The sequence below is a fragment of the Strigops habroptila genome, chromosome 7 (genome assembly GCF_004027225.2).
Source record: "Strigops habroptila isolate Jane chromosome 7, bStrHab1.2.pri, whole genome shotgun sequence".
In the NCBI taxonomy this organism is placed as follows: Eukaryota; Metazoa; Chordata; class Aves; order Psittaciformes; family Psittacidae; genus Strigops; species Strigops habroptila.
Window position 1 is genome coordinate 51,682,533 of NC_044283.2, and position 22,222 is coordinate 51,704,754.

The 22,222-nt window shown below is 42.4% G+C and overlaps 1 protein-coding gene across 1 annotated transcript; it reads left to right on the top strand.

The window, feature by feature from the left end:
• Nucleotides 1-374: 374 nt before the first annotated feature.
• Nucleotides 375-21,898, top strand: DAPP1 (dual adaptor of phosphotyrosine and 3-phosphoinositides 1). The gene is made up of 9 exons (XM_030493390.1): nucleotides 375-491; nucleotides 9,504-9,626; nucleotides 11,166-11,299; nucleotides 16,159-16,289; nucleotides 17,898-17,945; nucleotides 18,170-18,232; nucleotides 20,062-20,147; nucleotides 20,715-20,802; nucleotides 21,269-21,898. The coding sequence occupies exons 1-9, from the start codon at nucleotides 430-432 to the stop codon at nucleotides 21,317-21,319; spliced, it is 786 nt and encodes a 261-aa protein (XP_030349250.1). The 5' UTR covers nucleotides 375-429; the 3' UTR covers nucleotides 21,320-21,898.
• Nucleotides 21,899-22,222: the final 324 nt, after the last annotated feature.

Genomic DNA, 22,222 nt, shown 5'->3' on the forward strand with positions numbered 1-22,222 from the left:
GAGAACTTTGGTGACAGAAGAGATGAGAGGCATCCATTACAAGAGAAAAGTGAACATACATGAAAGATTTCAGAATATGAACTTCTGGGATGTACAGATTAAACTAATCGGAAATATGGATTATTCTGGAAATAAGGTACTTCCAGTACGGGAGAAACCAGGTACCACTGGCTACCTGGGCGGCTCTGGCCTCCCCTACTGAGGGAGCAGGCCCCGCTGACGGGGCCGGAGGGGCCCCGTAAAACCTCGGGGAAGGGTCGCTTCCCCACGGCCGGGGCCGGGACACTCCGTCGCGACGAGGCGGGCCGGTTCCCGCCCCGGGAGGTACCGTCCCGCCGCCACGCCCGTGCACTTCCTCAGCGGCCCACGGAGGCGGCCGCGGCAGCCGTCGTGCCCCGGCGGGGCGCAGTGAAGAGCTGCGGCGGGACGATGACCCAGCGCCGGGAGCCGCGTCCCGCCGCGCTGCTAGACGAGGAGCTGGAGGCGCTGGGGTAAGCGGCGGTCGGGGCTGGACGCCGCCGAGGGGGTCCCCACGCGAAATGGCGGCCCCCGCCCAACCCCTGTGGTGGCTGAGGGGCGCGGGGGTCCCCGCGCGAAATGGCGGCCTTCGGGTGGTGCCGGGCCGCCCGGCGGGCACTGACAGGGCGGGAGCTGCGGGTTCTTGCTGCTGACTTTGGTAGTGAGGTGAGGAGTGAGATAAACTGGGGTTTGTTTTAACGAGCCCGTCGGAGGGCTCGGTGCATGGTGTGCAACTGGCGTGCCGCAGGTGAGCGGGAGAAATAACAGAAAAGCCAGAGCACAGACGGGCTTTCAGGTACAGTGGCAAGTTAGAGGCAGCTTCACTCAGAGCAGCTCTGTGACATTTAACCTCTGTCAGGAAGAGCCCAAGGTTGTGACATGTCTCTTACCTGTGTCTGAAGGGAGCACCAAGCCCAGAGCTTGTCCTCAGAGCTGCGTGTTCTCCCCAGCTGCAGACCTGCACCATCCCTTCGTCCATCTCCTCACAGCTCGGCCTGGAGGGCTGCCACCGCAGCCGCCATGCCGGCTCCCCTTGCTGGGCACGGGGAGGCAGCCCGCTGCCCCAGGGTGCCTCGGGCTTGGGAGTGAGAGCAGTGGAGCGGTTCACAGCCGTTATGAGGGCATCACCCTCATAAGCAAAACCCAAGGAGCAAAAAGAAAGGCTGAAGGTTGCAACAGACCTCCTTCCCTGTCCGATGTGACTCACCCATGTTTGCCAGTTAGTTTTGCTTTTTACAGGAGGAAGGCTTGGGTCACTTTTTCACCATTGCTGTGGGTGAGAAGAAACACAGGCTGGAGGAACAGCACGGGTGGGCAAAGGGAGGGGAGGAAGGATCAGTGGCAGCAAAGTGGAGACAAAGCAGAGGGAAGGCCAGCGAAGACAAAGCAGGAAGGCTCTGGTGCCACCTCTGTGTTCAAAAAGGTTAGATGAAACAAGTAAAGGTTTTTTGCTTCCCAAGTACTTATGGATAAGGACCAACTCATCATTTATTTCTGTGATTAATTGACTTAGTGAAGAAATTGGAGTGCCACAGAGACTTGGAATTATTATCTCCACACTGCTGATGTTTTCCTATATTTAGAAGAACCTGTTCATGAAATGCCTGTTACTGAAGCATCTAACAAATATAAAATGAAGTCATTTTGCAGTGGGACCCAGAATGGCCATTATATGCATTTCCTTTACATCTCTAAGATTATGCTCATCATAAAAAAAATATCTATGGGGAAAGAAAAAAGGAAAAAGAGAGAGTTGCAGCTCATGTGGGAAGCACGATTATCAGTTGCCAGACTTTTATTAATTTCCACTATATAACCTGAGTTGATTTATGCCAGTAACCTGTGCTTATAAACAGCCTTGCTGGTTGGCAAGCAGTTTGTCCTCATAGGTGATCTTGTAGGACTGCAGCCTGATATGGTGTCTGATGTGGTACCAGTGAGAAGAAAAGGCTACAAATGAGAAGGCTATAAATATGCATTTTTAAAGCTGTAGCTTCTTTATTTTATTTCCACTTTGGTGAAAAACCTAAACTTTTCACCCTACCAGGAAATCCTGAGGATCTCTTTCAGGGCAGTGTGTTGAGTTAAATGCACTAAAGGTAAATAAGTAATGCCAAGCAAAGATTCCCTTCAGATTATTAAACAAAGCCCTTTTTTTCAGCTAGTACTAAAGCCACTTTCTTCCCCCAAAGAGGATAAAGAAGTCCTCACACCCTAAACATGCTGGTAGAATAGTCTAAAAAATCTCTTAAGGTAAATACTTTTTAATCTGTGAGAAGTAAGTACGTCACTCTCCAGACCATAACATTAAATTCTCAGCCACCACAAGGGTTTTTATCCTAAACTTAGTCCCTGATGCTATCATAGAGTTGAGTTCCTCTTACACCTGACGCAGTATCTAGCACAACCGAGACACAGTTCTGCTGAGGAATATATGTCATTGCCATAGTGAAGACCATCAGAGACAAGCGTCATTCAGATGAAGAGCAACTTTGACATTCACATCCCTTTAGGGGGAATTTGAATCAGGTTATTTTAGAGCTTCTGCTTTACTGTGCAAAAACCAAAGAAGTTGGAGAAGGTTTGAAGAAGTGTGAAAAGGGAAGGTGTTTACTTTTAAGAGAAAGGTGGTTGGGTACCGGGACATCCTCATAGAGTACCAGGTCATCTGGTCATCAAAATGGAAAGTTGACAGCAATAGAGATGGGTGTACAGCATAAAACCTATCTGTCTCACTGCTAGGTTTGGAAGACCTGGTGTGTGCTGGACTGTTCTAGATTAATGCTCCTGAAATTACACTGGGAATATTGGAGTGCATGAAAGCAAAGCAAGAGGAGAAGGGGATTTCAGTATATACAAGCCACATCTTTATTTACCCCTGCTCTAGAGATGTCCCATCTGTCACAAAAAAAAAGATCAAGAAATAAGATTTAACAATCCCAGTTATCATCAGGGGCAATCACAGTCACTGAAAGATCTAGCTATATCTACAGTTGTTTATCAGATTGATTTCTTTTTTCCAAAGCCTCAGTATTGGTAAAGATGATCTTCCTGATCTTTACGTTAGAACAAAAGAAAGCAGAAGTGATGGGTTTGGCTTTTTTTAATTTAATTTTTTTAAACTATTTTGTTCAGTCTGAGGGAAGATGGTTGCTTATATTTATTCAGAGAGTTCCGGAGGTCAAACAAGAGTTCAAAGTGAGAATTCAGATTACTGTCAGCTTCATTGCCAAGGTGTTTATAGGCGGAACTAAATGCCTAATGAAATGGAAGGGCAAAATCAGAACACGTTAAAAACGTGTTAGCTCCTTCATTAACTTCTTCCTTAAATCTGCCAAAATACTTAAAAGGGGGCACTGAAGTTTATCAAAAGAGCCATACGCATCTTGGCCTAACGGACAAGGAAACAGACATTGTGATTCTTCTTTGAAGGTCTCTTTGGCTGTTCCTGGGGTCAGCCCTTTTTCCGATCACATTTATTGCTGTTACCGCTTAAAGGACTGCCTGCACATTGCAGTGTGAAACTCCTGTGGCTGATCACGTATAGTGTGAGTTTGGGGAATTCCATTTTGCGGTTCATGTTACTTGCACAAGAGACGAGAATGTGGAATATCTTGTTATCTGAGTAATTACAGGCTGGTCTCATAACACAGCTTCTGTCCTAGTATAATAGCGTAGCTTGGTGACACTGTTTGTCTTTTTGAGGTGACAGGAATGGGGCAAGAGGAAACAAGTTTCTGTAGCCTTTTTTCTTTTGCAGTCCAAGTGTTCTTTGTTATCCCTTGCAGCACAGCTTTTATGTTCCTCCAGCTTGAGGTTTGACAATACCATGACAGACGGTATTTGCAAGACTGAATGCTTAATTGTAGTAACAGAAGATAAATTGGGCCACAGACCTAGATCAGATGGTGATAAAATTGGGGAATTGAGGAACTCCTATGACTGGGACAGGGCAAATGGTCATAAGGTTTTTTTCTTCATAATATTTCTAGGGTAAACAGGGCAAAAATACAACGGCTAGAAAGTGAGCAAATGAACTGGGTGAAAATCAGAACAAAGGCAGTTGAGAGAAGGGGAAAGAGAAAATGGAAGTGAAAAGCAGAAGCCGAACTAGTGAAAGCCTGCAGTTAGATGACATGAACTTTAACGCTGGATACACTGATATTATTTCCTTGTATTTCTATTTTTAAGTTATTTTTTCTATGAAACAGCACCTTTGCATTCCAGCAAAGTACTTTACATAGTTGTGTGATTAAGTATTTCAGTGTGCCACATTGAAAGAATGTCCAATAAATACCAGTGTTGGTTTTATGCCACCTAGAACTTGTGTCTTACCATTCTTGCCCTTTTGTAGGTTCTCTAGAGCTCTCTCAACTCGTGCACCATTAAAAACATTGCCAAAACTTCATTTTTACTGATGTAAGAGAGTCCTTTGTGACTTCAAGATGGTGGGTAATGCTTCTAGGCTTTCGTATTAGGAAAAAAGTTAAAATAAAAACAAACAAACAAAACCTCCAAACTTGACAGATATGATCTGGAAGTTGCTGAAATCCAGCATGCAGAGAATCAAGTACTAGCAAGACTGTTTTGTAGAGTCATTTTTGGAGTACAAGCAAGTGAAGAGCACTGCGTCCAGCCACAGGAGAACTCTATGCTTTCCTGCTCACTCCAAGCAGTACAGTATTCTACACATTTCACCTAAGAATGGGAATATGTCTTTGAGGCTAGTATATAGTTTCAAAATGTAAGAAAATTCAACTTGTTGTGTCAGGAAATATGTTTTTAATCCAAAAAAAAAAAACCAAAAAAAAAACCACCAACCCAAAAGTACAAAACCTGGCAACATATGCCATGACTAAAAGAGCAGCCCAGGGTAAATAAGTGTTCTGAATAATACTAAAGCCCTACCGAGAGCACATCTGGACTGTCTCCCCGCCAGTGTGGATCTCTCTTCCCTTTCAGAGGTGGACAAGAGAGAATTCGTTATGCTGTGTTTCTGCTTTACTCCTGCAGCTCAGGCAGTCAAGGTGCTTTCCATGGGGTCAGCCACCCACTGAGGAGCACAGGAAGTATTTGACCTTCTGTGGTAAGGGAGGGAGCTTCTGGGAAGGAATCAGACACAGTTGACTACTGAGAATCTCCTTCCTGCTTCAGCAAAGGAACTTTGAATTGCCTGACTCTGCAAAAGCAAGCCGAACATCCACAAAGTTTCTCTTATCTAGGCTATAACTGTCTGAGAACATAATCTGATAAGGACATAAAAATAAGTGTGACTTCTGCCTACTGCATTTATCTGACAGCTGGGTGTACCTCAGAGTTACCGCTCCAGACATTAAAACCAAATGGCAGTCAGAACTTCCAGCTTCTGGCTGGCACTAGCTACCTTTCATTTTTATGAGGAGGAAAAGTGAGTATTTCTGCTGGGTGATACACAGTTTGCGCATAGAAATGGCTGAGAAGAGAATTATCCAAGTCACTCAACATTCATCCTTAGGTTAACCATGGATGAGTGTTTGTATTCCTTGTATATTCCAGTATTGTTAAAAAGTTAATCCACCTGATGACAGCTACAGGTTTATTCACCAGCCCCTATTTACACAGGCAGAAATGTTTTGCAAAATATCTCTGTAGTTTCTTTGTGTAAGGGCTGTCTGACGTGCAGGTAATGAAGTTTCATTAGCGTTTTTCATTGAAATATCTTGGGTTGATAAAAGAACAAGTGAACATTTTGAGGATGAGGTTCTTTACTGAAGAGGGAGTTTCCCACCCCAAACATTGCTGTAACATATTCCTGATCATCACCACTGTGTAGGGAGTGCCGGTCACTGCATTAACTACACAGAGATCTTAATGCAAGGAGAGATTTCAACGCAAGTGTGTGCATTGTGTAGTAGTGATGATTAGCATAGCTGCAGTGGTACAGCTGGCTGGCACAGACATGGCTTGTACTGTGGCAATCACCAGCTTATCCCACAGGGGAACCCCACTGCTGAGCAGGTGGGCAGACCCTTAGGGCAAGGCTGTGTGCTCTGATGAGTTTGGTTCTCTGGGGCACTGCATGTCTCATTTCTCTCTTCTTTCTCTTAACAGCAATGTCAGTAAAGCTCTTCCTCCATTGTCACCAGTGCAATCTGATCTAAAGGATAGGCTGATTTCTGCAAATGCTTTTTTTCTTTTCCAAAGAGAAGCAAAGGTGATCTCACTAGGGCTGAGTGCCCATCTTAAGACACACTTTCATGGGCCCAGCAGACTCTTCCTCTCCAAAGTGCAGGAAGAATAGCACGGTCCTTCAGCAACACACCCTGGCAACCCAGGCATGCTTACACGTGTGGGGTACAGAGATTTAATGTAACTTAGGACAAAGTTAAGGTAACAAGAATGGATAAATGACAGCAATTATAAACTCTGAAATTGAGATCACTAGTCAAATCGATGGTAAGGAACCCAAAAAAGGGGAGCATGCAGGAATTTTTATAGGAGAAATGAAGTTATTAAGAAAGAAAGAACTCCTGGAAGTATGTATGCATTTGTGACAGGAAGGCATGGAAGGCTAAGGGCACCCAGCAGCATTGGCTCTGAAGCAAGGAAGGACTTTCCTCTGTTTTTCTGCCTGTGTTACTTCAGGGAAATTTGAATAAGGAACCCCAGGCAATTTTCACACTACTGGATTATTTTTATAGTGAATACAAGGCTCTGTAAGTTGGGTCAAATAAAGATGTCTTTTGGAAGGCCCTTCAGAAACAACCCAATATGCAAGATACGCACCATGGTTCAAAATGAAAGAGTTAAGACACTTCAGCTTTTTAAAGGACTTGCTCGGGGCTTCAAACAGGTGGGTGTTTATAAAGCCTTTTAATCTCCTTTTCTGTTTTAAGAAGGCAAGAAGGTAGATACAGTATTATGTTTTCTGTCAACAGTTTCCTTCTCCAAATTCTCGGAAGAACCAAAACCTAAGCTAAAGGTGACCTCCCTTTTACAGTGTCTGCTGAATGAGCCATATCTCCCACATTGATTTACCTGCAAATTTCAAAGAACTGCCTGAAATACGTTTTTCTAGACAAGACAAATAGAATGATCCCCCTTCTGTCAAGTACTTAGATTTAACTGAAGTGTATCTAGTAGTGTCTAACCAAAGGACTGTTTGGATTTCTTTTTAGTCCTACGTACTTGTATTTGTGTCACCAGGCAGGCTAGATTGGGAGAGCAGACTGTTTGCATAGGTATGTATTTATTTAACCTCCTGGTGGTCTGGATGTAAATGCTGAATTTTCCACAACATTTTTAAATCTTACCTGTGTTCATTCAATTGGAACTAATTCTGAGTGGCCAGAAAAAAAAGAAAAGAAAACAAGCTATGTATAACACAGTCACTTTGGCACTAAAATATGTCTCACATCCAGTTCTACTTTTTAAGCTGAGCAAGAGGAACATGGTAACATTTGAGGGATTTTTGTCTGAGGCAGCATGTCTGAGCAAGAAGACTGATGCAGCCTGGTCAGCAAATATTTAAAACTGCTCTTTAAACCAACATTATTTTCCCAATTAAGTGAGTGGGATTTTATTGATGTTTTTTGATTAGTTTAATATTATTTTTTTCATAATGGTAAAATTTCATTACTCACTGGCTTTTTATGTGTAATGAGAGAGTAGATTTAAACACAGCATTTTTTTAAGTGACTTCTATTTTAAAATCTTAGTAGAAGGCTTTTTGGACAAAAGGTAACAGCACAGTTATGAGCAACCTCAAACTGAGTATGCCTCCTTTATGAACGTGACCACTTACAGATTTTCTCTGTGTATGTTTCTTCTGTACATAAGTGAGAGAAATAGTGTTATGAAATTCCACCCAAAACACAGTGTTGTCCTCTCAGCCAAGTGTGCATGCTGGTATGATCCTCATCACATCAGGACAGATCTGACCTTTGGCAGTTACTTACTTGGGCAGTTAATCCCAAAGCAGATTTTGGCTAACAGGTGTTTCAGAGGATGACACTTTGATCTTTAAATATTCATTATTTGATTCTACTGTATAGATGGTCCACGGACCATGTTCTAGAGCCAAAGCAGCCATACTCTGCCTGCATTGAGTTTCACATGGATCTTGTCTTCTGCAGGGTTAACAATCTGGAGTCTGTCATAAAGCAATTTATCAACCAGCTGGCCTTTCAAGTAGGCAGCTGTCTAAATTCAGATTTAAAAACATAGCACAAGGTGCCAAATTTAGTGGCAACTTACAATGAACAGATAAAGTACAAAGGAGAAAAGGTGTACAATTACACCTCATTTCAGGCTGAACACTGCCATGATACAAATGCCGGAAAGCGCTGTGATCACACTTCTGCTTTTGGTCAAACTGTATTTCTCTGGCTGAAACAGTAATAGACTTAGACCCTAAAACTCCGGGCACATACAGTTTAAAAGGAAGGGAAAGGAGACTGGGCACTGCTCCACATACAGACAAGGGGAGTGGAGAGGCTTGTACCCTGCAGAGCTGTGCCCTGGATACAGTCTCCCCTCCTCCTTCTGCACCAGAGGTTATGGCATATGTATATAACTGCACAGATATCTTCACACAGCATGTCTTATGGGATAGCACTCCAGCCTTTTATAGCTGTGGCTCTTATTTGTGTGTGGTCTCAGGATCATGTCTCATGAGATCCTTTTCTACTGATGGGAATCAGGTGTTTCTATTGTGAAAAATTCTAGGTGCAAATGAAGCCATAAACAACATTTCATCATCTTTGCAGGATTTTTTTCTGTGATTTCCTTGTGGAATTTTTCATTTAAAAAACCTAATGAGGTTAGTTTTAACTGATGGTAAGTGAAGCAGGTGTTTAGATCTAGTTTTCCTGCATAGCTCAGACCACATATGGCTGAGTCACAACAATGGTAAGATTTCCTAAATTTTGCTTCAAATTCTGTTAGTTATTTTTGTCCCTTCCTCTGTTCCTTCTTCCAAAAAGGCTATGCTTCAAATGAAATTTTAAGTTTAGGCACATGTGGTTAATTGCCAATCTTAGCAGTGCAGATGAAGTAAGTTGCGGGAAACAGAAAGTTTGGGAGGAGTTTAACTGTTGCCCATTTGCCCCAAAAGGGGAAGTGTACCAAAGCGTGTAGATATGTCAGGAAGTACAGGTTCTGAAAATAGACAAAGGGTCCTGCATACCCCCCAAAATTGCTTTCACCTTATCAGCATAAGGTAGTTTGTTGCTCACGGAAGGAGAATTTGCTGGGTTTTCTAGATTATTACAAAGTGTCAGGTGTTTGTATACAACTTTGTAGTTAACAAAAGGTAGTTCTCTGAGGGTGCTGAAAGGAGCACAGTTCTGTGTAACCTGTGTGTGCTTGTGAGAAGGGTGGTAACTCAGAATTGTAGCAGTGATAGCTGCAGTCCTTCCTCTTTCTCTAACTCAGCTCTATAACGCAGCAGCAGCTGTCAGTTGAGAGCAGAGCAAATGATGCTTTAACCCCTTGTGTCTTCCCAGGTGGTATCATGATAATCTTACCCGGCATGCAGCAGAAGCGCTGCTGCTTTCCAACGGGCAGGATGGAAGCTATCTCTTGAGGAAGAGTAATGAAAGGGAAGATTTGTATTCCCTCTCTGTAAGGTAGTGTATGGACCCAAGTGAATTTATCTCATGCCTCACAGCTAGCAGTTTTAAAATCTGCACTTACTCCCATGTTTGTTTGCTTGTCTCATGCATTGAGATGACCTGCAGAGTTTTTTCCTAGGGCTTAAGCTATTTTAGTATATATTCCTCATAGTGTAATCCTGCTGAATGACATTTTGTTAGAAAGAAAGAAACCATTGGTTTGGATTTGAAAATGGCACTTATTTTTACAAACTATGAATTAATCTTATTGATGAAAAACATTTCTGTGGATTTGCTGTAGATATTCAGTCTTCATGATAAAAACCTATGGCAGTTCTGGGAGTTAAAAAAACAGCTGATGGGAGTAGAAAAGTTTCACGATGAGAATGGTAGTAAATATACCAGTTAATAAGTGCTAAATTAGCCAACTTCAAAAAGGAACTGGGAAATAAAGTAAGTACAACTCATTGCAGCATTGTATTTCTTGTGAAATTAAATGAAAAGATGAAAACCCTGTCATTGCAGTGGAGTCACATCAGCTGTTTGCTATTGTAGGGCCTCTGCACTTGGCTTGCACGCATTGTGTCTCAGCTGACTGTAGCACAAAACATGCAACAGAGGTCAACGGAGGCATGTTCTACAATATCACAAGTATTGTTCAAAGATAAATATTTGTTTAAATACCTGTTTGAAATTATAATATCCTGTGGAAGTGGCAGTAGACAATGGAAAAGATGCTATAAATCCCTGTCTTCAGTATGTTTTCAATATATTTGCCCCATACAATTTCTCCTGAGACAAATTTTTCTCTGGACTATTTTGAATGCTAATAACATTAACAGAAGTAACTTTTTCACAGGAGAGATACTTGCAGTAAGTGTTTTACTGTCTCCTGAAGTCAAAACAAGTGCCCATCCAGGAAGTGAGGCCTTGCCCACTTCTCTAAATACCATCAGTTTTCATAAACAAATACTGTTACTTTCTGGACAAAGGATCCTGGTTCATGTTTGACAGTGCCAACCATAGGGGAAGTATTTGTCTCAGCACAGAGGCAAAACAGACAAATGGGTGTCTAAAGCTAGGTTATTAAATCCCTGTTTGGATGCGGAAAGGAGGCAACCAATTTTTGAAAGAGAAACAGGAGAGTTTCAATGAAGTTGGGATGCTACCTGTAGAGTAAGACATACACCAAGTAATACAGGTACACCATAAAGATTAAAGTCCAGTAAGGGAATGGACAGAAGGCTGGAAACCTCGTTTGTGAGTCTCTTTACTGATTGCTACAAGAGTTAATTTAACTTCCTTGGCCTTTCTAGGCTTTCATCATCTCATATCTGTAAAGCAACAATTAGATTTTTCTTAATAAATCTGAGTCTCAGCTGTGTGGAGTATTAGTGAGGGACAGTAATGGTGATAGTATTGCTGCTAGGACAGTGATTGTCAGCCTGTAATCTGGGAGCCAGATTTCCTGTAGTGGAAGCTGCTGTTTAAGGGTTGCATATGCCAAATGCCTTCAGCATTTATGCATTGACAAATTTTCCTTTTTTATTTTAGGGGAAAAGATTCTGTCAAACACTTCCTTGTTGAACATACAGGAACTTCGTTCAAATTTGGATTTAATGAATTCTCTAGCTTGAAGGAATTAGTCATGCATTTTGCAAATCAGCCTTTAATTGGAAGTGAAACAGGTAAGGAGAGCATATGTTTGCATGAACACATTTGTAGTCCTGCTTTGTACAGATCTAAGTAAAAGGAGCTTCCAGTGTCTTCAGTGGCTATCAAATCAATCTACTGCTGAAGTGTTCCTCTTCAGAATTCATGATTGTGTTAACTACAGGTATCTTAGATGTTCCCCTTCAAAAACTCTTTCCAGTGCTCTGAAGACAAACTACATGTAATCTTATGGGGTTTTTGATAACCAGGGATGTGAGGTCCTTTTGATTTCTCAGAGAAGGAAGCGTTTCAGAATATGTGTGTACTGGGAGCAACAGAACCTTCTCAAAAAGGGAAAAACTAAAGAGGGTGTTTAGTGAGGAAGTAAATGTTCACCTATGAAGTTGAAATCACAGAAAAAGAATAAATGGAAAAGGGATTTGAAATTGCTTAGCTCTTAGCTCCACCGTTCTTCATCCAGGGAAGAAGTCTACAGTGATATGTTCCTCTTTCCTTTAGGGAATTTGGCCTATATCACCTTGCCCTTTTCTGTCTACAGTGGATCAACCTGCTAATACTATCTGCCATCAGAGTGTTGTTTCTTGTTTTTAAGAAAAAGAGAGAGAAAAGCACAGGTTTCTTTAGCAGCCAACATGCTGTCTGAATTAAGTCAAAAGCTTAATCTTGATTACCACAAGTGAGTTGAATACCACCAGACCAGAATCCATGTAGAAGCAGATGCTTATTATCATGATGATGCCAGTTTTAGGTTTAGCTTCAAATGCAGGAGTTGAAAAAGGGTCAGTACAAGTTAGTGCCAAAAACTTCAGTATCCTCTGTAGAAAGTGTATGCAAATACCTCATAGAGTAGTACTAATTACATAGGCAAGACACCAGTTAAGTGATTGTTGGCACATGCAATAACTGTAATATGTCACACACTGCACTAAGAGCAGCACTCTTGTAACTCAGGCATTAAATTCAAGGGTTGCTTTGCCTTTTTTTTTTCCTCCTGCAAGAAAAATGCAGTGGTACACTCAGTATAGCACTTGTATCTTTCAAAGCATTCTTTTTTTAAATTGCTTTTAAGAGTGGTTCAAACACAAAGTTCCCACGTGTATTTTTTGTGCCAGTGAGCACAGATGTGCAGCATACAGGCCTAACCCTATAAAGATTTCAGATGACATATAAAACTTGTATTTCCCCATTCCTTCACTGCGTGCATTACAGACTTTAGTAATCGAGGCATTGGTGTTGTGTGATCTCTGTGGACAGGATCAACACTGCTGAATGATGGGCTCATTTGTTGCCTTAAAGCGCTCTAATCAGATTCTGCTGGCTCTGTGAAACCTCTTATTTTGGATGTGCTACAGAATGAGAAAAGCCATTTGAATATCACATCAAGAAACCTTCCACCTTACCTTACCATGGATAGCAGTAGAGAGGAAGAGAGACCTAGCACACAGGCAATGTTCCTTCAAACACAGGTGTCCAAGGTCACCTGGGTGGTAACCAGTTTACATTAAAAAGAGGGTAGAGGCTCATCAGAGCCCACTCTAAGCCAAGTGTCAGTGTGGCAGAATGGCTGGCCCAACACAGGTCACACAGCAGGTTGGCAGAAGGGCCAGCAACAGGGTCTGATTTCTTAAGCTACCGTTCCATTCAGTGAAAGGCAGCAAGCAACATGTAGCTCAGGCATTAGTAGAAAGTAGTTGGACCAGTTTTTCTTATTCCTTGTTATACTTACAAACAATTTTCTATAAAAACACTGCAAGAGCAGGAATGAAAGAGTAAAGCAGGATAGCATTTTCATCTCCTCCTTGCTTACAGACGGGACTTAATAAAGCAGAGACCCATGAGAGAGAATGTGTAATGATTTCCACTATCTCCCATTTAAGTTTGTCTCACTGGAGCTAGTTTTGTGTCTGAAGAGGCACAGCACATTCTCATTGATCAGTATGCGAACACACAGGCCTGCACCCTGCAAACTAGTCCATGGAGCACAGTGGTTCTTTTGTAGTGGGACACCTGCAGGTTTGTGCTTAAAGCCAAACAAACCTTGTCTTACCACAACTTCATTTGCCACTCCAAATTGCTACATGGACTCACGTCTATTTTTTTTGCAATGTGATGTATCCACTTCCTTCTGAACTATGGATAAGTAAAAGGAAATTGTGTTCTGTGGGATGGCTTACTGAGCAGGCAGGCTGAATCTATTCAGTAACAGGGTTAAAGCAATATACTATTGTATTTCTGGATTTCCATCTTTATTCAAAGTGACAAGGTTAACATAATATTTTTACTTGTTTGCTTTGTCAGTTTTTACCTAAATTATTTTGAAAGCATATAAAAAACATTGTCATTACCCACACAAAAAAACCAAAGTCACTTTGTCCTGGGTTCAGCTATAGCATTCATTTTTCTCCTTCTTAGTGGCTGGTGTAATGCTGCGTTTTTGACTTTCAGCCTGGGAACAACGCTGATAACACCGATGTTTTTTGGTTGTTGCTAAGTAATGTTTACTCTGACCAAGGACTTTCTCAGTCTCATGCTCTGCCAAGGAGGAGGGGAAGCTGGGAAGAAGCAGAGACAGGACACCTGACCCAAACTGGCCAAAGGGGTATTCCATACCACAGCACATCATGCCCAGTATATAAACTGGGGAGAGTCACCCGAAAGGCCCAGATTGCTGCTCAGATTGGGCAGGGTATCGGTTGGCAGGTGGTGAGCAATTGTATCCTCTCCCCTTGTTCTTTCCCTTATCATTATTATGATTGGTGGTAGTAGCAGTGGTTTTGTATTATACCTTAGTTGCGGGACTGCTCTTATCTCAACCCGTGGGAGTTACATTCTTCCGATTCTCCTCCCCATCCCTCCGGGAGCTGGGGGAGGAGGAAGGTGGGGTGTGAGCGAGCGGCTGCGTGGTTCTGAGTTACCGGCTGGGCTCAAACCACGACACACTTGAAGCTAAAATTTCCAACAATGTGACTAATTTTAAGTCTTCCTTAGGAATAGATTATCACACACAAACATGTAATAAGAATCTTGCTAACAGTGCAACTTTTACTAGTTCTTTTATACAGTTACCAGATGATGGTGTACAAGTATCCGTTGTGGAGAAAAAACATGGAGAACTTATTAGAAAACAAATATTGTATAAAATGTTAAGTCCTCCCAGTTCTGCAGCAGGGCTCTTTTATAAAAGAGCAGGGCCTCTTTTATTTATAGAGATGATAGTACTCTGATTCTACGCAACAGCTTAAGAGTAGTTTCTGTAGACCAGTAATAGGTGTATTCTCAATTTGATTTTAAATGATAAAGCAATGTTTTTCTGTAAGGCCAGAGAGAATGAAACTGATTTTGACTTTTCACCTACTACAAGTTGAACATAGCACATTTGCATAGACCACCTGTGCCTGTGAGCAAATTTCAGTTGGTTACTTCAAATACAATTTTCCCCACTTCTGTTTGTAGCCCTTCCCATTGCAAAATATACTTTAAACTTTATTTCACTTCTAAATTACTCAATCACTTGTAGGTTTCAAGTCCAAGTTCTTACCAATTCTAGCATCCTTCCTGTTTAAAAGCTGACAATATCAGCATAAGATGCAAATGGAACAGCACTTGGTATGCTTTGTCGTTATTTTTAAAGAATGAGATTAGATGGTATAGCAGTTACGTTTTTAAGGAGACTCTTCACTATTGTGGATAGTTTAATAGATTCTCTATTGAGAATCTAGTTTAATAGATTCTCTATTGAGCTGTCTATTGAGACAGCTTTTTACAGAGAATGTGCAATAAGCATGACTTTATTTGGGGAACTAAGAACAGCTATAATCAAAAAGTTACTATCTAAACCAGTTAACTGTGATGCTAACTGGGCCTACTGTTAAGAAGCCTCTAACCAAAGCTCTGACAGATGAAGCAATTTATGCAGCAAGCAGCAGGTTCTTGGCAAAAGCAGGGTAACTGTGGTGGCCTCCTATCCTGCCTATCCACCCAGCCAGCCTCCTGTGCAGGAAGGGAATCTAATGTGTCAAGTGATTCCCTGCAAGCCCTAGTAAGTTTAAAGGTTTAAAAAGGTACCATATATTTACAGTTTTCACAGTTGCATGTAAAGAGGCATGATCATGTCTGTAGTCACATCCTCATGAACGCAGTGAAGGTGCAGGTCGCGTGTAGATCAGCATTTCAGCTGTAACTATGAAATCGGGTTTCAGTTTGTTCTGTATTACCTAGTTGCTCCCTGGCTGAAGATAAGGTTCAAGCAGGACAGGAGACGCCTGCCTTTGAGGGTTGTCTGACAGTCCTGTTCTGTTGCTGTCTTGATTTTTCACCACTTTACCATGCATTGCAGAAGGGGTTTAATTAACTGCTGCTTAGGAGAAGTGAAGAGGGTTGTCAGTCTTGTTTTCAGAGATGTAAGGATAAGTAAACTCCCACTGTACAGGGAGGAAGGAATGAATTTAGGCATGGTCCAGGTGTCCAAGATGTTGAGGACTCTGAGCAACACAAGAGAGTCAAATTCACTGGGCAACTGAATCCAGCAGGTGCCTCTCTGTACTTTGGATGGGTGGATTTTTGTAGAAAATACCCCTCGCAAAGTCTAAATTATTCAGATGATGCATGTTAGAAATATTTGTCTAGTTTTACCAGTATGGGAGAGTCATTTATAGCATCTGATTGTTTTCTCAAATCGGTGTGGCCTGAGTCCATTCCAAGGAAATCCCCTTACAGGAAGTGTCACATAAATCTTGGGAGGTTATTAGTTCTTCTGCCTTTTTTTATTTTGGGAAAAGATGAAGTTAACCATTCCTCAAACGGGGAGCTACTGCCAGTTATTTTTCTAAGACTGTCTTGCCAGATGACTCACTCCTGCTCTTTTTCTCTCCAGGAACCTTAATTGTATTGAAGCATCCCTACCCTCGGGAAGTGGAAGAACCTTCCATTTATGAGTCCGTCCGAGTTCACACAGCCATGCAGACAGGAAGGACAGAAAGCGACCTTGTTCCAAATGCTCCTTCAGTAAGTTGTGTTCAGTGAGAGGGGTGCTTCTCCTGGCCTGAGTTTAGTATGATTCCTGGAGTGAGCTACGGAGTAACACTGGTAATTCATCGCTTTATGGGCTTGTAAATACAGGATGTCTTTGCCAACCAAGGCAAAACAAAGACTTGCTAAGTACACTCCCCTGACAGCTAAAGCGTTTTAGAACTGTCACTGAGATTTTCAATGCTGTCACTGGGAAAACACTGTCTGCAGGTAAGTCTGACCATCCAAACAAAGAATATATGAAAGTTTTCATTCTCCTGTTACCTTCCTTTTAGAATGCCATCTTAACAATAACTTTATCAGGAATTAAAAACCAAACCAAACAAACCCACACAACAAACACACCACTTCTCACATCTTTCTGATAACACTCATCAGGCTGTATGCAACAACACACATGCCAGCTTGCACAGTAAGCCCTTGTTTTGCTCAACATCCTTTACAGCCAGTGGCAAGTCTCTCTTTCTCTCCCTTCCCAGGTAAGGAGAGGAATACACCAAATAGCAAACCCAAGTAACAATTATGGGATTTACCACATTTTGTCTCACTTGGTGAATACAAGGATTAGATGGCAGGAAGCAGATAGTAGTTCTGACAGACCTAAACTCATTACTACTTATTATTTTTGCAGGCTTCTTTGTTTCTTAGAATTATTTTGCCCAGTTAGCAATATACAGCCTTTCTAAGTCAGTTAAAAAGCAACTTTTTGAAAAAAGTATTCAGAGATGTGCAAGACAGTCAGGGACACATTTGGAAAAGGAAACCCCAAACCGAAGCACAGTACAACCAAGTTAATCAGAGTATCTATATCTGGATAGGTACTTTACACAAAAAGGGTTTTTTTGGCATCTTCACACTTGGACTTTATTATTTTAGAATCACCTTGTTTTAAAACACTTTAACCTCCAAAGAAACTTAACTTCCACATGCAACCAGTAAAAAGGCAGTATTTTTTCAAGAGCCAGGTAGTTATTAGCTTGGCCAGAATTTGATTTCCAGAGGTGTGCAGTCTCACAACTAGGTCCCTACACAGAGTTTCAGTATCTGAGAAGTCATAAGGTCCCAGCATCACTCATGGTGGCAGAGAAACAGTCCAAAAAACAATTTTTTGGTAAGCATATTGAATGTATCAGGTTTTCCCTCTCAAGCATGTGGCTGTCTGAGGGAAGAGAATGCCTAAGTAAAACACATCAAGAGTGATTTTTGTGGATAATTCCTCTGTCAGCTAAACCCCAGGTGCTTCTGGTTACAAGACATAGTGAGGCAACTGTCTAACTTTACCAAATAAACTGTAACTGCAACTATTTTGCAGTGTTTCATTAAGAAGATGCAGGCCAGAAGCTTGCCAAGGGAGTCATGGTCTAAGAGATTGCCTTTAGAGCTAGCACAGGCCCATGTTTAACCTAGCTGTGGATCCAGCCCTATGAGGCAAGCACAGGAGTGAGGACAGGGCAATTGGCCATGGGAAGTTTCCCCAAAGACAGGCTGCCTTTCCTTGTTCTGGACATAGGCAGAGAGGGGAATGTGGGAAATAAAAACAGAGCATAATCTCTAACACCAATCCCTTTCCTGGTTCCTTCACAGCTTGGTACAAAAGAAGGATATTTGATAAAACAAGGCAAAATAGTCAAGGTAAGGAAAAACTCTTACTTCTTGCTTCCACTCTGCAATCACCCACAGAAGCTAGAGACAATGTGGAGCTGAAATAACTCCACTTGCATTCCCCTGCAGAGAGCAACAACAAAGCACAACTGTAAACCAGAGCAAGTCAAAGCCTTAAAGCTTTTTCTTTCCCAAGACGCATTACACTCAATTCTCACAAGACAGTTACCATCCATCCGTTCTTGATCTTTCAGAATTGGAAGACAAGGTGGTTTACACTGCATAGGAATGAACTTAAGTATTTCAAAGACCAGACAGTAAGTAGCAAACACCAGTTCTACTCTTTAAACCTCTCTAGAGGCAGCTGCGGCCTCCGCATATCTCTGGCTTCTCGCATCTGTATCAAAGCTTCCCATACTGTCAGAGGGGTCAGACCTCTCAAATTAGCTCAGACATCTTGCTGATGACTTCAACAAGAAAGGCAAGTTTCACAGCTGGAAAACATTACTGTGCTCTGTAGTCTTACCTACTAGTTAGAGCTGTTATTTACAGTGCATTTTTGGTTACTTTGTTCAATGGATTTTAAGCTACCAGCACAACATGGTTTTTATCAGTAGCTTTCACATACAGCATAACAGACAGCAGTGCTATTAAAATATATCTGCAAATACTAGAGTATATTTTGCACTCCTTGCTTTCATCCTTCTATTTCAAGTATACATAGAAAGCACTGATTTAAAAACTGCCTCCTTTCTAGTACTCCGACATGGATTAACCTGCTGCAGCTGGGAAAAACAGTTGCACTTGCTGTTCCATTCCATTCTTAAACTGCGAAAAAATAAAGAGATACCTCTTAGAGTTTCTCCACCCTTTCAATACCTCCTTCATGAACACAGCCAAACTGTTTTCCTCTGCAGCTCTGCCAAGCTCTGCTTCAAGCATCTCACAAATTTTAACACAACAGCAGACACAACTGTCTCACCAAACATTACCGTTTATAAACAGTTACATATTTATGGGACCTACCATCAGCTTTCATTTCAGTTCAAGCCAACTTCAGTTAAGTTTCCAGGATAACATTTCAAAGGGCAGCACTGCAAATGTTTGAGGAGCATTTGCGACTTACCAGGTGAGAAGGTGTCTCTGTCAGGAACATGGCCTCCTCCCAGGCAGCAGCTCTGGTGTCTCCTGGCATTCCCAGTGTTGCTGTGGGATTGCAGATACCTACAGGTGAGCAAGTTGCTGCTGGCCCTGAGAAGGCATTTGCTAGCACGCCTCAGCACAAGGGGCTTGCTTCTAGTGTAGTGTATAACAACCACTGAGCCAGAGGAAAACACAAGGAAAGATGGGAAAGCAACAGACACCTCCATACACCTGATGAAGGGCCATGGGGAAGGCCTAAGGGCATTTGGGTAGAGGGCAACCTGTTCTACTACTTCAGCTGCCTCTTCTGATCTTAACGATTATTTCCAACCTAAATGATTCTATAAGAGTGTAAGGCCAAACAAAATAAGGAAGAACTCCCACACCTAGGGAGGATGAAACTCTTAAGGGAGTTATAGTTACACATAGTCTATATCCCCATACCTGAGCACTCCTAGGTCTGTCCCAAGAAACTTCAATATACACACACTGCTTATGCAGCCAAACCCCTCACTTCTGCTGCAAGCACTACCTCAGCTTTGCCTCTGCATTTTTCTCTACCCATCTTCATCCTTTTAAAGCACTTAGGAATTAACGAAATCTCCAACAGCTGGCTAGGCCTGGTAAGACTGATAACCATCCCCTTGTCTCTGTAAACCTTAGTTGGAAGTGATACCAGATCTGCTGCTGTGTCAGTTACATTATAATGCATCAAGCAAACCTTAAGCAGTCTGCATTTAGCTCACACTTTCCTGCAGTAGTCACTTCCTCTATTGTTTGTCTAGATCTGAACTGACTGTCCTGGTTTTTTATACTTAGCTCAGTTCCTATCATGTTAATACTGATGTTATGCTTGTTAGTTTGGGTTTATGGTGTTGCAGCTATTCCTATGCCTGGAAAAACCTAGTGTGTTTGTAAAGGTCTGGATATACTGAAGATGAACCAAGCTAGCCTTGTCTTCTGATTTCACACGTTCCCATTCTAAAACCATTCTATTCTCAAGGCCACAGAACCAATTCGGGCACTTGACTTAACCGAATGCTCAGCTGTGCAATTTGACTATTCCCAGGAAAGAGTCAATTGTTTCTGGTAAGTTGCTGTACTACTTACACCTGCTGGAATAGCCAGGGAAGTTTGAAATGTGACAGCTGGGTGCTTCTGAAAGCTTCCTTGCCCATTGTGACCCTGCTCTTTCTCTAACTCACGAGCCTGTTTCTGTCAGCCAACCTCTGTCAGTCCTGTGTGGCTTTGCCATATTACCACTGGAAAAAGGTTTCCTTTTCTTGGTAAGGAGGAAGGGTGTAGGCCTATGTGTGGTGGGAATTTCTCTTCCCATTTCTGTAAGCATGTATAGTCATCACCTAGACCCATGGGCTAGTTCCTAGTTCAGACATTGCTACCAGTCACACAGTAACCACTTTTGTGCCCAGATGGGGGACTTCTGTCCCTACAGGCCTGGGGCAGCATCTCCCCCAGATGTAAAGGACTGTACAGAGTTCCTGGCTAACCTCCCTCCTGGTGACTGCATGGGAGCACAGCCTCCCCGCCCTGCTCTGTCTAAACAACTGCTGGTGCAGGCCAGCTGGGTTCAGTTTTAGGAAGAATTACCAATTGTTCTGTCAATTTAAGAAATGGCCTTTAATTGTTTGCTTACAGTTTAGTGTTCCCACTGAGGACATATTATCTGTGCGCAAAAACCGGAATAGAAGCTGACGAGTGGATTAAAATACTGCGATGGAAGCTGGTAAGGTGACATGCAGCGTTCAGTGGCAGTACGCTTCAGGCAGCAGTACCCTTGGTACTGCCATCATAAACCTCTCAGTACGGTAGCACCCAAGCACTACAGCCCTCAGGATCTGGAAGAAGGGAGTATTTGTTCCAGCTTCCAGGCCAACTAGACCGGGATATGTAGTTTTCACATAATGTATATGCCTCCAAACCCACTTTAGCAATTTTGGGATGCACTTTTAATACACATACTCATTAGGAAGAAGAAATGAATCATCTTTAAGGATATCATTTTGTATATGGTAAACAGTATGGAACATCAGCACAGACTGCATGTGTTGGGTCATGAAGGGAGCAATGAGAAGACACTGTAAAGGCTTGAAAGCATTACTTCCTTAAGAATACCAGTATTTGGGTTGGTCATACTTGCCCACATCCACACGCATGCAGACAAACAGTAACAGATCATCTTTCTGTTCTAGTCACAGATACGGAAGCAACTGGAGCAGCGTAACGCCACCCTCAGCTCCTAGCTGCACCTCTCCTGCTTCCCTCCATTGGCAGGAGCTGCCTCTTGGCCAGGGGAAGGCATCGCTTACAAGAGGATGGTTTCATGTGTCTCCATTACTCATGATGTGCACATGTGTGTCTGTGTACCCGCACAGGCACACTTGCACCCAGCTCTGTGCATAGAGGGCTTGTACAGCCAGGTGCTCTCAGGCCATCGAGTTCATGTGTGGAGACAGTTGCAAAATCAGTGTATTGGTTTGACGTGCATGGTGTGTGCCTGCAACACTCTCAATTTAAACACCTCTTCACTAATCACAGGTGTAGTCACTGTTGAAAACTTCTGTGGCTATTCAAAGCGCTCTTGGTAATTTATTGCAAGCTCCATCACAACTTTCCATTAGCAGCACATTCTGTAACCTTGAGCCAGTTATTTAAAACCAGTCCTTTCTGGAAACATTAAATACCTTTTTTGCATGATCTGTTTAGGCTCTAAACCAAAAGAAAAATGACGGAGGTAATTACATTGTTGTAAATAGTATCTGTATTACAATCCAGAGAATATTTCAAGGTGATGGATGAGTAAACACTTAGTTCTGGTCAAATCTGGTTTTGTATGGCTTACATTTGTACCCCAGTGATGGCTACAAGGGACCATTTGTTTCAAACAGCATCATCTACAGGTAACAGTGAGCAGCAGCACGCAAACACAGTTGACAGACTGGGGTTATGAGGAACAGGCAGCTGGTTCCCAGCACACTTAGAACAGAGCTGCTGTGGGACCCTAAAGATGGTGACAGGGCTCTGCAGAAGGCTTTGTCTTGTGGCATCTGCCAGCGTTGAGTAGCATCACGGGTTGGGCCCCCAACAGCTCCCCTAGGGAATGGGCTGGATTTTATGTTTTCCTCATGCAGAGAACTCGAAACGAG